We start from the raw sequence: 16,180 nt of genomic DNA on the forward strand, positions 1-16,180 counted from the left end.
CCTTTAGTGGCATATATTAGATCCCTCTATTAGAAGTATACATCAGAAATCCTCTTAATACAAATAACGCTAAGGCCTCATTCAGATATTTGCTTGGTTTTTTTTTTAGTGTGGACTGTTTCTTATCTGTGTGCTGGATCTGGGTTTCATCCATTTTTGTTCTTGTGTCATTTATTACCATTAGTGTGGCATCTGTTCTTCTTTAAAAAAAAATAAATTTTGTAGCGTGTCCTGCCCATTAAAGGGAATCTGTCACCAGGTTTTTGCTACCCCATCTGAGAGCAGCATAATGTAGAGACAGAGGCCCTGATTCCAGCAATGCGTCACTTGCTTGGCTACTTGCAGCAGTTTTTTATATTTTTTTTTCTTTCAGTCTACAAAAAAATGGATGTGAACATGCCCATAGATTACACTGGGTACATGTGCTCTCTGAACATAACAAGTAGAACATATTCGGAAAACATGGATGTCTGAATGAGGCCTAAGAGGATGTGAATGTGGCTTAACTGATCACATAGTCATCAAATCCAGGCTATCTATAAAGCCTGCTTTACACGTTGCAATTTCGCATACGATATCGTATGCGATTTGCAACGCCCCCATCGTATGTGTGGCACGTTCAATTTGTTGAATGTGCCGCACAAACGATTAACCCCCCCGTCACACATACTTACCTTATATACGACCTCGATGTGGGCGGCGAACGTCCACTTCCTGGAGTGGGAGGGACGTTCAGCGTCACAGCAACCTCACGCGGCAGCCGGCCAAAAGAAGCGGAGGGGCGGCGATGAGCGGGACGTAAACATCCCGCCCACCTCCTTCCTTCTGCATTGTGGGCCGGGAGCCGCAGGACATAGGTAAGATCTGTTCATCGTTCCCGGGGTGTCACACACTGCAATGTGTGCTACCCCGGGTACGATGAACAATCTGACGTGCAATTCTAGAGAAAGGTACGATGTGTATGCGATGAACGTTCTAACGTTCAATCGCACGTACCTGTCACACACTACAATGTACCTTACGATGCCGGATGTGCGTCACTTACGACGTGACCCCGCCGACACATTGTAAGATACATTGCAACGTGTAGGATCGGCTGTGTGATTCACCTCACTGGTGTTCTGACCACAGAGAATACACACTCTCATTAAAGTCACCTGTTTATTCACTGATATTCTCTTACAAGACCCTTCTGGCATTCAACAATAGGGTGTAATAAAGGAGTCTTGTGTAATTTGGGGGTTAGCGTAATCCTTCCCTGTCCTGGATAGTCAGCTGAATCATCATACCAGACCCAGCTTTGCTAATAGGCAGAACAAGAGGTTAAAAAGGGCAGATAATCAGGGAGTTTTACTGATGAGATGAGATCATTTTTGGGTGTTAAATGTAATTATCCGGGATTATATTCTGCATTAGTATTTCCAGCTCAGAGTCCTGATACGTATATGATATTGTGGATTGCATCTATTTACAGTGCAAGTATTCATATCTCATGAGTTTCCACATTTTTTCATGTTACAGCCACAAACTTGAATGTATTTTAGTGGGATTTTCTGTTATATAGCAACGCAGAGTAGCAAGTATTTGTGAAGTGTAAAGGAAATTATACATGATTTGCTAGATATTTTAAAAATATAAATCTGAAAATTTGATGTGCATTTGTCAGCCCCTGAGTTATTACTTTGTAGGACCACCTTTTGCTGCATTTTCTGCTGCAATTCTTTTGGGGTATGTCTCTTCCAACTGTGCACATCTAAAGCCTTATATTGTAGCCCATTCTTCCTTGCAAAATAACTTTAGCGCAGAGAGGGTGGCTGCAGGCGTCTGTGACCAGCAATTATCCAGTCTTGCGACAAATTCTCAATGGGGTTCAGGTCTGGACTGTGACTGATCCATTCACACACATGAATATGCTTTGAAATAAACCATTCCATTATAGCTCTGGCAGTATGTTTAGGGTCATTTTCTGGCTTTGAGGGGAACCTTCGTCCCAATCTCAAGTCTTTTGCAGCCTCAGTCAGGTTTTCTTCTCGGATTACATTGTATTCAGCTCCATCCATCTTCCCAACTTTAATCTGTTTCCTTGTCCCTCCTGAAGAAAAGCATCCCCACACCATGATGCTGCCACTAGCATGTTTGACCGTGGGGATGGTGTTTTCAGTCTAATTTGCAGTGTTAGTTTTCCACGTCCCATAGCATTTTGCATTAAGCCCAACAATTTCTACTTTGGTCTCATCTGACCAGAGAACCTTCTTCCATATGATATCTGTCTACCCTATATGGCTTTTTGCAAACTGTAAGGAGGACTTCTTATGGCTTGCTTTCAAAAATGGCTTACTTCTTTCCACTGTGCCATTAAGGCCAGATTTGTGGCGCATATGACTAATAGTTGTTCTTGGACAGGTCCTCTCACCTGAGCTGTGAATCTCAGCAGGTACTCCAGAGTGACCTCTTGGCTGCTTTTCTAATTAGTGGTCTCCTTGTGATGTCAGTTTAGGGGGAAGGTCATATCTTGGTAGGTTTGCAGTTATGCAATACTTTTAGATGATGGATTGAACATTGCTTCATGAGATGTTCAAAGTGTGGGCTGTTAGTTTACAACCTAACCCTGCTTTACTCTGCTCAACAACTTTATCCCTGACATATCTGGTGTGTTCCTTGTATTCATTATGCTATTTGATCCCTAATGTTCTCTAACCTCTCAGACCTCCACAGTAGTTATACTGAGAATAAACGTCACACAGATAGACTCAATTTAACAATTAGGTCACTTCTGGAGGCAATTCGTCACTCAGTATTTTATTTAGGGGTATCAGACTACAGGGGTTTGAATACAAATGCACGTCACAATTTTCAGATTAATATTTTTAAAATATTTATAAAATAGTGTATCATTTCCTTTACACTTCACAAATATTACTACTCAGTGTTGGTAAATCCCAAAAAAATACATTTAAGTTTGTGGGTGTAAAGTGAAAAAATGTTGAAAAGTGGACAGGTTATGAATATCTTACTGTGTTTATAGAGCTAATATATTATACAGCTCTACACAGAGATTATTGTCCTTTAACCCTAGAACACGCAACCATAGAAATCAACCATAGAAAACAAGTAACCTAGTAGGCCTGCGTGGCCCCAGGTAGGCGTTCTAGGGTTAAGGCGCTCCAGATCCAAATTCCCTATCTCAAACTCACAAAGTAACCGGGGCAAGTTTCAGATCATGCTTTTATCATATGTGCAGCTACATGTTTTCATAGTTTAAACAAAAATCAAAGCTGAAACAAATGTATTCTAGTAGTGATGGGTGGACTCGGACGGTAAAAGTCCGGATCCCCTCGGGAAATAAAAAAAAAATAAAGGAAAAATAAAGAAAATAAGAATAAAGCAAGCACGTTATACTTACCGAGTCTCCAGTTCGGCTGTACACTGCTTCCGGGGCCGCTCATTATCACTCGTCCATATTCACTGCTTTCCTCGCCCCCACCCTATGTAACAGTGTATCTGACTGCAACCAATGGCTGGGTATCAAAATTGGGGGGACCGCACGGCTTTTTTTAAATTATTTTTTTTAACTAATTAGGAAAAATAAAGCTGCATGTGGTTCATTTTATTTTGGTACACATTTAGTTTTACACCACGGTATAGACCCGCAGACAGGGTCTGTGTTTGCAAGCAGTCAAACACACTGTTACACAGACTGGAGGTGCGTCTGACTGCAACCAATCACAGATGTCAGGACTACCGGTGGGCGAGGGAAGCAGTGAATATACATAAGCAATATTGAGTGGCCCCGGAAGTAGTGTGAGTGGCCTGGAAGCAGTTAAAGCTACGCCGGAGACTGGTAAGTATAACGTGCCTACTCCAACCCCCTATCCCTTCTACCACCATTTTAAAGCACCGGATTCTGGTCACCAGAGACTTATATGGGGAATGGCGTCCGGCCAGATATCCGGGATCAATTCTGGGCCAGAACCGTGTTTTGCTTTTTTGTTGTTTTTTTTTTTTTTAAATCCGGTTGGACCCACCGATCTCGGATATATGCGAGTCTGCCCATCACTATATTCTAGTCTATTTCAGGCAGATTCCACTCCAAAAAGAAAGCTTTAAAAAAATACTCAAAAACAAATGAACCTATGTATTTATGAATATAACTGCTTGCTCCAGCGCTAAAAATAAAAGTTCTGAAGAGGTGCTTTAGAACAAAAAATCCGAAAAATGCCTGTCAAAAACTCTAATCTTCCAATACTCTAAGGGGTACTTTGCACGCTGCGACATCGCTAGCATCGGCTAGCGATGCCGAGCGCGATAGTCCCCGCCCCCGTTGCAGCAGCGATATCTTGTGATAGCTGCCGTAGCGAACATTATCGCTACGGCAGCTTCACACGCACTTACCTGCCCTGCGACGTTGCTCTGGCCGGCGACCTGCCTCCTTCCTAAGGGGGCGTGTCGTGCGGCGTCACAGCGACGTCACACGGCAGCCATCCAATAGAAGCGGAGGGGCGGAGATGAGCGGGACGTAAACATCCCGCCCACCTCCTTCCTTCCACATAGCCGGTGGAGGCAGGTAAGGAGATGTTCCTCGCTCCTGCGGCTTCACACACAGCGATGTGTGCTGCCGCAGGAACGAGGAACAACATCGTATCTACTATTGGTGCGACATTATGGAAATGTCCGACGCTACACAGATCACCGATTTACGACGCTTTTGCGATCGTTTATCGGCGCATCTAGGCTTTACACGTTGCGCCGTTGTTTCCGGCGCCGGATGTGCGTCACTTTCGATTTGACCCCGACGATATCGCAGTAGCGATGTTGCAACGTGCAAAGTACCCATAAACGTTAAAAAATCACTAAAGATGCTCAAGCAAAAAATTACGCTATATCATGAACTGTCTTTCCCTTTAAAAAGTTCCCTTTTAAATGTGTATTTTGCCCTCCTGTAAAACATGTTTTATGCACATACCCCATATCTGTTTTTTTCATTAACAACTTTGCAGCAATTGACTAATTCAGCTTTGATGTAGTCTTTTATCATAAATCAGAGGCGGGCAAGTAAAAAATAGACGGATAAAAGGATAACAAATAGTGATGGGCGAATAGTAACTACCGTATTCGTGTTTGGATTATTCGTAGCGAATCCCAAAGTAATATTCCGGTATTTGTCACGAATAACTAAACCTAATACAAGTCAATGGAGAAACCTGAGCATTTTGTTTTTTGTGACTAATAATGGAATAGTACTGTGTATTCGGTATGCATTATCTGAACACGAATAGTTACTATTTGCCCATCTCTAGTAACAAACCCTCCCATTGGAATGTTGGAATGAACTCACTGATAGATGCTCAGATAGCTCATTCTGCAGCCAGCAAGAGACAGGGCCACACAAAGACTATAGAAGGCAACCAGTGAACATTTTTTAATGAAACTCAATTACGAAAATGATGTTTAGCCTCAAATGTACACCTGTCAGTAGAAAAAAAACCCCTCTAAAAGTTAACAATCGCTTTAGTATTTGTTCCCACTGTAATTCTGATATTTCACTGGTGTCTGAGAGCTATTTCTGAACAGATCAATGAAGTGTATTACCGTGGTGTCAGATAAGGTAGCGAGCATTGAAGTGACGGGCAGTGTTCCTACGCAATGTTGAGTCAGCAGGTAGAAGTGCTGAGCCTGTGCCACTGCATCTAGCACGGGCTTATTCAGTGCATCTGCATGGAATGCTGCAGGTATACAGCTAGAACATTGGGATTTACAATGATACTATTACATTTCAGGAAACATCTGGAAAATCAATAACAGATGATTATATTCAGGCTCGCTTTCTCTTCAGATTGAGCGAAGCTTTTTAATTGTGTCTGACTTATCCCATACAATTTATACAAAAGAGACAATGACCCTTGAAACTGAAAATAATCTCAATGTCAGGAAGATCGCGGCTGAAATTATGGTTGGATGATGACAGCCAATATCTCCATGGGGCCTATAAAATGGACATCTTCTCACCACAACATCAGTGTAGTCCGTTTCAATCTTCCATATGTTGTTGCTCTTTGTTTATTTTTTTAAGGCTTTATTTTCCATTTTATTAACACAATGGAAATATTAACAATAGCAACTATTAGGCTATGTGCCCACGGGAGATTAAACCTGCGGATTTATCTACAGAAAATCTGCGGATTTTCCAGATAAATCCGCAGGTTTCCGCATGTACAGACGCTCCCCATGTTATCCTAAGGGACATGGGAAGTGCTGTGTGCTTGCTGCGGATACATGGGAACATTATCGCTACGGCAGCGTCACACGCGCATACCTTTTCAGCGACGTCGCTGTGACCGCCGAACAATCCCTCCTTCAAGGGGGAGGTGCGTTTGGCGTCATAGCGACGTCACTGTGGTGTCACTAAGCGGCCGGCCAATAGAAGAGGAGGGGCAGAGATGAGCGGGCAGAACATCCCGCCCACCTCCTTCCTCCCTCATTGCCGGTGGACGCAGGTAAGGAGATGTTCGTCGCTCCTGCAGTGTCACACACAGCGATGTATAATGCCGCAGGAACGACGAACAACCAGCGGCATGCACCACCAACGATATTATGAAAAGGAGCAACGTGTCAACGATTTTTTACGCTTTTGCGATCGGTGATCATCGCTCCTTGGTGTCACACGCTGCAATGCCGCTAACGGCGCCGGATGTGCGTCACTAACGACGTGACCCCGACGATACATCGTTAGCGATGTCGTAGCGTGTAAAGCACCCTTTAGAGTCAATTTGTATCATCAATGTGTTGGGTATTTCATATGTAAAAAGACAAAATTTCATCCCTTGAGATAAAGCAGAATTCGTTATTAATGCAATAACTGAGATGTGAATGAAAATTCACTGATCAGCCACAACATTAAAGCTTCCCTATTCACATTACAATAAAGTCAGCCAAACCCACCGATATAGAGGGGTTCATCCAACAGTCTAATGTGTATGGTGGCCATAGACCATTGATTATCGGGGGACAGAAGAATCGGGCATGTCTGATTTTGAACTGCCCATCCTTTTTGTCTGGTCATGGCTGTCTCATAGAAAACACCGGAGTGCTCAGCAGAATGAGCACTACTGGGAATGGGAGAAGTGGCCAAACTGTGGTTCAGCCATCTAATTTGTATGGCAGGCTGAATAGGCAAAGTGAACAGCATTGTTATCTTGTGACACTAGTGGGATAGATTAGGCATTAAGTAAACAATCAGTTTATTAATTCAGTGTGTTGAAAGGAGGGAAAATGAGCAGAATGACGTTGACAAGGGCCAGATTGTGATGACTGGATAACGGCATCTTAAAGGGGTTGTCCACTACTAGGACAACTCCTTTCTCATTCCCCATGTTTGGACCCATTAAATTAAAAAAGCTTACGCCTATGTCCCATACAGTGCCATTCCAACGGTAGCGGCACATGTGTTCCCAGGGCTCACGTTACTTTGTGATGTCACACAAGCCCCGTACCCAATCTCCACCAGCCTCTTTCGCTCCACCTTCAGACTTATGAATAGTCGTCAGGAAGTGAGAACTGTGGCTGCCATTCACTTCTTGTTAAGTACTTAAACGTAAAGACAACAGTTCTTGTAGATTGTTTGCAGTACGGGTCCTGATATTCATGTGCATGTTACTTCCACACTACCATGTTACAGACCAAGTACACCCCTTCATGAAAGTACTATTGTGGCCTTTTTCTGCTGGATAATGTACCCTACCAAATTTCAATAAAATGTTGAATGGTTTGAGGATTAACCCCTTCGCAACCTTGGATGTGTATATATACTTCCAAAGTCGTGTCCACCCGGTTACCACGAGCTCCGGTGGTGAGCCCGCAGTAATCCCCGCACATGTCTGCTGATCCGATCAGCAGACATGTGCGGGTGGATCAGAGATCCACCCACACCTGCTAACTACTTAGACAAAATCTGACAGCACAATTTAAATGGCTGCGGCAGGGATTGCATCATTCCCCACCGCCATTGGCAGGCCCGTGACGCAATCACAAGGTGCCATGGTACCGTGGGGTCAGCTGATTACCCCTGATGCTATCATTTTATATTTCCTCTTAGAGCTGACAGTGCCCCGCCACTCACAGGAACACTTCATCTTTTCTGATCAGAGCTGTGCACCTCTGATCAACAGAAATGCACAAATGATCAGACACTGCACTGATAAAGTTCCCTAGGGGGACTAGTAAAATCAATAAAAAAAAAAAAAACGTTTTAAAAATATGACAAAATTAAAAAAAACTAAAAATTCAAATCATCCCCCTTTTGCCCCATTGAAAATAAAAAAAATATACACATATTTGGTATCGTGGCGTTCCTGTCAGTGGCAGACACAGCTGTGTTTTCTCAATGCCACAAATTCAAGTAGTTTAAGGCTAGGTTCACATTTCCGTTGTTTTGCATCAGTCACATGCGTTGCTTGACGCTTGTGACTGATGCGTTGTACAACAGGTGACAAGAATTGGAATTCATTGTCATGATAAATGGTAAAGCGGATTCCGTTGTAAAACGAGAGAGAGATTGACCAGGCCGGCGGCTTTTGAGAGCGTTCAGCTGATCGCCCAGCAGCCGGCTTCTGTGAATGATCAGCTGATGGGCTGGCTATTGTGAACGATCCGCTGATCGCTCTCAAAAGCCGGTGGCCGGGAGCTCAGCTGATCGCTCACAGATGTTGGCCGTCGGGCGATCAGCTGATCGTTCGGCCGCCGAGAGAGAGACATTCATTTTAATGATTAAACACAAGATCTGAGCATGCGCAGTGAAAACATAAGGATTCTGCTGCTCAAAAAAAGTTACATGCTTCGTTCCTGCCGCCCGACGGTCAGTCGTTCTACAACTGATCAGTCAGGCGGCGAATGCAAAGCAAGGGCACCAGTCGCAATCCATCGCTCATACAAGTCTATGGGAAACAATGGAATCCGCCAAACGGATTGCGTTGTTTATCAGAGCGGCGGATTGTGACTGATCATAAACAACGGAAATGTGAACCTAGCCTAAGATGCTGCAGCACGTTGAACTAATTAAGCTCTGAGTGAAGACGGAAACGTTTTCACCCATAACTGGATTTACCGCATTGCCAAATAAAAGCGATTTTTCACACGTTTGGGAGTGCTCGGATTATTTGATCTCCGTCATAAATAAGCCATGATTCACTTATGCCACTTATTAATAAGTTAGATGCTTCTCACAGTTATGCTGTTTAGATAAAATGTGCAGGACTTGCTGACAGTCCCTAAGATGCAATCCCTGGAGATCTATAGTGGTCTGCATCATATCTTGATATGTATATCCCTAAGTGGGGCTTATCAGGGAATTTGTGAGGGATAGGATACTTCATGGCAATGATGGCTTCAAATCCAGTGTACGTCAGTATAACTCGAGCAGTGATGTACATTTTTAATTTGCAGAATACTCTCTCAGAGCTATCTTTTACTATCTGATACAACTATGAGCAAAGATGTTGACTTGACCTCCACGTTCCGTGTTTAAAAGAACATCTATTAGATGTAATAGAAAAACATAGATCTCTAGAAAAGTTATTTTCATGGAGGCTCACCTTGCAACTTACAGGACATAAATCATTGTCTGTTAACATTGTGGTGCCACAATCAATGCCTCAATGGGTCAGAGCTCATTTGATGGTGCAAAGCGTAGCTGCACAATAGTAGATGGGTGGTTTTAATGTTATGTCTGATATACGCTGCATGGACAAAAGTATTGGGACACACACGTGTATCTTTAAATTCATGTCTTTCATTATAGCCTATGCCACAGGTGTATTACCTCCAGCACCAGCCATGCAGTCTACAGTTACTAACACGTGAAACAATGGGCAGTTCTAAAGAGCTCACTGATTCCTCTGTTGTACTGTAATAATATGCAAGAGTTACAAGAAGTCAGTCCACCCCTCCTAAATAATCATCTGTGATGGGGATTATTTAAAAGTCTAAGGGGTACTTTGCACACTACGACATCGCAGGTGCGATGTCGGTGGGGTCAAATCGAAAGTGACGCACATCCGGCGTCGCTGTCGATATCGGAGTGTGTAAATCGTTTTGGATACGATTAACGAGCACAAAAGCGTCGAAATCGTATCATCGGTGTAGCATCGGTCATTTCCATAATTTCGGAAGGACCGATGTTACAATGTTGTTCCTTGTTCCTGCGGCAGCATACATCGCTGTGTGTGAAGCCGCAGGAGCGAGGAACATCTCCTACCTGCGTCTTGCGTCTCACGTCGGCTATGTGGAAGGAAGGAGGTGGGCGGGATGTTTACGTCCCGCTCATCTCCACCCCTCCGCTTCTATTGGCCGCCTGCCGTGTGATGTCGCTGTGACGCCGCACGACCCGCCCCCTTAGGGTCGCTGGCCAGAGCGACGTCGCAGGGCAGGTAAGTCCGTGTGAAGCTGCCGTAGCGATAATGTTCGCTACGCCAGCTATCACAAGATATCGCATGGGCGGGTACTATCGCGCTTGGCATTGCAAGCATCGGTTTGTGATGTCGTAGTGTGCAAAGTACCCCTAAGGCCCTGATCCATCAGGTATAAAACACTTTGAAAAGTCACAAAAATTTTTATAAGTTGCGCAAAAAAAAGAGGAATTCACGCCTAACAAATTCATCATAACTGGTGGCATTTCCACTGGAGTAACATTTCTAGCGAGGCACATCAAGACACACACCACAGATAAGATGGCACCTTAATGAATTCAGCCCATTTTAATGTATTGGAAATTTCCGAAACACCGCAGCTTAGACACAAAGTAACAGACAGTGTAAGGTTACAGATATTGATCAAAGAGCTCTGAGGTGCATAAAAGTCGCCAACGCTCCGAAATTTTCCAAACCTCCTTTGGCATTGACATTAACACAAAAAATGTTTCATGTGGTTTCCATGTGTGAGCAACTGCATACAACCCTAAGGGCTCATGCGCACGTAACTGCAGAATATTCTGCAGCGATTTGACAGCACATGTGCGCGTCAAATTGCTGCAGAAACACTGCATAATGGATGCAGTTTTTTTGTAGAATAAAGCCGATTTCATGCGCTCTGGATGCTGCCCCCACCATAGACAGAGTGGGAGCTGCATCCATAGCGCACGGAATAATTGACATGCTCATTTCATGAACGCAGGGATTTGGGTCAAAATTTTAGCACCCAAATCGCTGCGTTCATAAAAGCATCGTGCGCACATATCATGCACAATCTTCATAAATTGTGCAAAGGACGCATGCATTTACACTGCAGTGCTATACGCAGCGTAAATGCATGTAATTACGCAACGTGCGCACGAACCCTAACACCACCAAGAACAATGCCAAGTGCCTGATTGAGTGGTGTAAAGCCATCACCACAACTTTGGAAGTGGAAATATGCTTTTTGGAGTGACAAAATTGACACTTCTGTGTCTGGCAGCCTGATAGATGAGTCAGGTTTTGGCAAATTCTAGGAAAACATCTGACTCACTGTATTGTACAGTTTAGTGGAGGAGGAATAATTCTATGGTGCTGCATTTCAGGGGGTGGTCTGGTCTCCTTAGTCCTTCAGGGGTTGCTGTAGCCCCTTTTAGTTCTAGTGAAGGCAACTCCTAATGCTTCAGCATATAAGACATTGTGGACAACGTTGGTTATAGCTCTATTGGAACAGTTTGTGGAAGGTGCTTTTCTATTCCAGCATGGCTGTGTTCCAGTACACAAAACAGTGTCCATACAGACATGGTTCAGTGACGTTGCTGTGGAAAGATTTGGCTGACCCAGACAGAGACTGGACTTAAACCCCATATAATAGAATGTAGATTGTGAGCCATGACCTTTCATCAATGTCTGATGCTCTTCTGGAAGAAGGGGCAATTCCCACAGATATGCTCCAAAATCTTGTAGAAAGCCTTCCTTGAGTAGAAGTTGTTATAGCTGTAAAGGGAGGGCCAACTCCATATTGGTGTTTATAGATTTTGCCTGGGATGTTATGGGGTGTAGGGTGTTGATGCCCCCATTCTTTTATCCATATAGTGTATAAAGATGATATTTTTATAAGTTTCCTATTTAATTATAAAGCCCTTATTTACACAGATTTCCGTTTTGCATTGTATATGATTTATCTGTGTGTATTTTCCTTTAGGCAAGTGAAAATCGTCGCCTCCTTAGTGCGTTCAAGGGCTTATTGGATGATTTCCGCTCTGAACTGCGGGATGAAGCAACAGACAGACATGAAGTCCAACAGCAGTATGCCGAGAACAAAGCTGCCTGGGAAGTGGAGGAAACACAACTTAGATGTCGTCTGGAGCAGGTATGAAACCACAAATGCATTGGAACAATAGGCTTACATCAATTTTCTAACAGCATGTGACAGGTTAATCAGTCCCAGTACCGTGGGGAGGCCAACCAAGAATACAACCAACGCCGTACAATGGAAGGCATTACCCATAGATAAATGTCAGCATTTCAGATAGATTCCACTTAAGATACATTTTCTGAAAAAGTAATGTGCATAGAGGAAGCACAAAAGTTTGTCTGACAGCTGACTTCTGTGTATGGCCAGAATTAAAAGAAACCTGTCATGTTAAAAAACACCTGCAAATATGAGGTTAATTCTCAGGTTAATAGGGTTCTATAACTACTCGGCTGTTGCACTGATATCCCCACTTCCGGGAGGAAATTAACTTTATTCCTTACGGCAGCCTCCAGCTTTCAGTTATAGAGGTGCGGCCGGCGCAGTTTCAGCCACCACTTAGTTCATAGTGAGCGGCGGCTGTAACCACGCCCTGGCATTGTATCAGTACAGAGCCAGCTGTCAGTCAGTGTTGGGGTGTGGTTACAGCCTCCGCTCACTATGTACTGAACAGTGCCATAAACTGCTCTTACCACACCTCGATGACTGAAAGCTGGAGGGTGCTGGGAGGAATAAAGTTAATTTCCTCCCTGTAACCAGCTTTTTAGTGCGGCAGCAGTTTTAAAACGCTATTAACCTGTAGATAAACCACATATCTACAGATTAATAGCATTTTTTTTAAATGAAAGGTGATTAAAAGTTGATGGTGGAAACGGAAACTCTGACCAAACACTGACAAAATTATAATCCACAACACTAATGAGAATAGGACTGTTTTTTTGCTCACAAGAAAAAAAATCTGTCTGATTGAGGTCTAGAAGAGATCTGTCGCCAGATTTCACAATGCTAACTGCATATAGATCTCTCAGAACTGATGAGGCCGGTGTCCTTACTTTGAAAAAAATTTGTCAGTATAGCTGTAAAATTTTTGCCTGATATTTTACTGAGTAGTTTCAGTCTTTTGTGGTTCTTAAGGGTGCTTTACACGCTGCAACATTGCTAGCGATCTCGTTAGCGATGTAACACGCCAGATCGCACATACGATTTACCGAGATCGCACATGTGACCGGCGCTACAAAAATTGACCTATGTGCGATCTCGGCAAATCTTATCTGCGATCTGGCGTGTCACATTGCTAACGAGATCGCTAGCGATGTCGCAGCGTGTAAAGCACCCTTTAGACATTATGTTGCTTACAGATTACCTCATGTATATGGGCAGCTTAAATGTCAGATAGAAATTATTGAGACATTCGGGGATGGCCACAGGTAATTAGTTGCCACACTTCCATCCTTTCACTTTCTGACTGCTTTAAGCATGTCATTTGGAGCAAATCTTTCATCAGTTGATCAGATATGAACTTTCCTTCTGAAAGAAACATCTTTGTGTTATCAGACGGTTTACTTCTTAGAAACTATTAGTGAGATTAAGCAGAGAAAAGAATACGGTATGTTAGGACCAAGCGGTTCTCCTTTATAAACGAGTATGTGTGGCTGCCCACTCAGATGTGCCCACAGGGAAAAGATTAGTGAGACAGAGCAAGATTAAATGGAGATTACAATTGCGATTAACCTCATTTCTCTGCTTCGATCCAAAGTGCACTGTTCTAGAAACGAAATCCTTTCAGAAAACCTCTACACGGCTCCATCTAATCTCTAGCCCGTAATTAGAGGAATTCTAGGGTGATAGCTGTTCCTATCTGGGGGTCTTATATCTTAAGTTCCCTCTTTTCTGACAAAGCGCCAGACTTAAGTGTACGCTAAAGGGGAAACAATACGATCAAGAATGCCATATAATGAATGGCTCATTAAAAAATAACCTTGCCACCATATGATGTTCTGCAAAGGTAACACTGTTGTCAAATTACAGTGGCGCCCCCTGCTGGCAGGAGTAACAGTGTGCATGTCCACCTGACTATGCATGCATCAGTGGATACAGATGTACATTTTTTAATCTGGTTGTGGTAGGTTCCTCATTCAGAGTAGGGGCGGCTGATCCTCCTGATGAGTGGGAGTCCTACTACTGCAGCCCTCACCAAACCGGAGAATATGGGGTCCACATTCCTGGTGTAGCTCATCAGCTCCTCACAGTTTTCCCTCCAGAGCAACACTCCACCTGCTGTGTAGAGAACTAGACTTTCCCTGTGTATTCCACAGCCAGAATATCACAAATTACAGCATGAACACAGTCTTAAAGGGGTGGCCCGGTACCTAAAATGTCCTATCTAAATAATGTTTCTTTTTGCCTTTTCTGGAATTTACTTTATTATACAATATCCTACAGTTCTCCCTTTCTAGTGTATTCCTGAATGTCTCTTACTTCTATAGGCTTTACATGGGAAGCTGGCATTTTTTCTTCCTTATACATGTTTGTGGATTTCACAGTTCATGATATTGTATGCAACATTTATTATAATTCTGCATGCTCTTTTATTGCTTTTTGGCCATTATACACAGATTTCATTTTTTTTCTACTTGTACATGCACTTTATTGTAGAATTTATTCCAAATATTACATTGTCTTACTTTCCCAGCTGCTATATGGTGTGTTGTTTTTATACTAATTTTCCTTGTGCAATTTCAATAAAGATGTAATTGTTTACATATATTGGTGTACATCTATTATGCATAGGTCTTTTGTCCTTTTTTGTATGCTCTTCCTTACCATACATGGTGTGGCACCCATCGTTATCCATCTAGTTATAGGCTGTGCGCTGTCATCCCCCTTTTCTTCATAGCCGCTGAGAAGGGATCTCTTTAGAACTGTCAGCCTGTCATAAGTGAAAACTTCAATAACTCAAGATGTTTTTTGGTCACCAAACATTTTAAAAAAAGTTTGTTTAAGGCCTCTTTCACACGTTCGTGAAAATCACGCACGTTTTTCACAGATGTGTCAAAGGTGCGTATTGCCCTGCATGAGCCGTGTTTATGGCACACGTGTGTTCTCCGTGTATTATCCGTGATAACACACGGAGAACGGGAACTTTCCGCTCACCTGTCCCTGGCGTCGCTGTCCGTGGTACTGATCTTGGGTCTCCGGTCCTGCCGACTCCCCGCTGCTGCAGCTTCCGGCCGCAGTGAAGTGAATATGCAATGAGCATAATGAGCGGCAGTCGGAAGCAAGTGACAGCAGCGGCAGAGACTGCAGGGCTGGAGAAGAAGGTTTTCTCAGACACGTGTATTTTCTCCGGCGCGTGTCACACGGAACACATCCGTGTGGTCCGTTTGCGTTCTATGTGACACCCGTGATGCCGGAGAAAAACGGACATGTTGACGTGTGGAGCACACGGACACACGTATGCTCCACACATACACACGGTCCATGGCAGAACACGCACGTGAGCACAGACCCATTGATTTTAATGGGTCTACGTGTGCCCGTGTCTCCGGTACATTAGGAAAAGGACAAAAAACATATCGGAGACAAGGACGTGTGAAAGAGGCCTAACATAAAGAAAGTAAAAGAGTCCTGGGCATCTCTTTGTGAGTTGATATGCTGTGTAATCATTAGTACTAACTTCGTCTATCTGCAAACTGTGGAGGAATGGCAGGCATATCTTATGCTTTGATCTGCTGCTTGCATCTTGCTTGTAACAGAAGTGTGCTCGGCATATTGATTCGGAGTTCGGGATTTTCCTCTGCCCTATGGTGAGTATCGGTGGTCTTTCCTTTATACACTGGAGAGCGGTTTGGTGGTGAGCGGTGCATTTGCTGCTTTGGGCAGCGTGATAGTGTCTTTAGCAGGCTGTTCTGATATATACAGGTTGTTTGCTCCCAGTAGCAGGTGGTTTAGTAATCAGGACACTGCACTAAGGGTTTTACAT

General features: G+C 43.5%; 1 protein-coding gene across 4 annotated transcripts in view; it reads left to right on the plus strand.

The window, feature by feature from the left end:
* MTCL1 (microtubule crosslinking factor 1) overlaps positions 1–16,180 on the plus strand; it is a 238,040-nt gene that overhangs the window by 176,982 nt on the left and 44,878 nt on the right. For all 4 annotated transcript variants that reach the window (XM_075314532.1, XM_075314533.1, XM_075314535.1 and 1 more), the window contains one exon: positions 12,148–12,315. In XM_075314532.1, the coding sequence (XP_075170647.1) occupies positions 12,148–12,315 (168 nt within the window). The remainder of the gene's footprint in view (positions 1–12,147; positions 12,316–16,180) is intronic.

This window comes from Anomaloglossus baeobatrachus, chromosome 6, assembly GCF_048569485.1.
Source record: "Anomaloglossus baeobatrachus isolate aAnoBae1 chromosome 6, aAnoBae1.hap1, whole genome shotgun sequence".
Lineage (NCBI taxonomy): Eukaryota > Metazoa > Chordata > Amphibia > Anura > Aromobatidae > Anomaloglossus > Anomaloglossus baeobatrachus.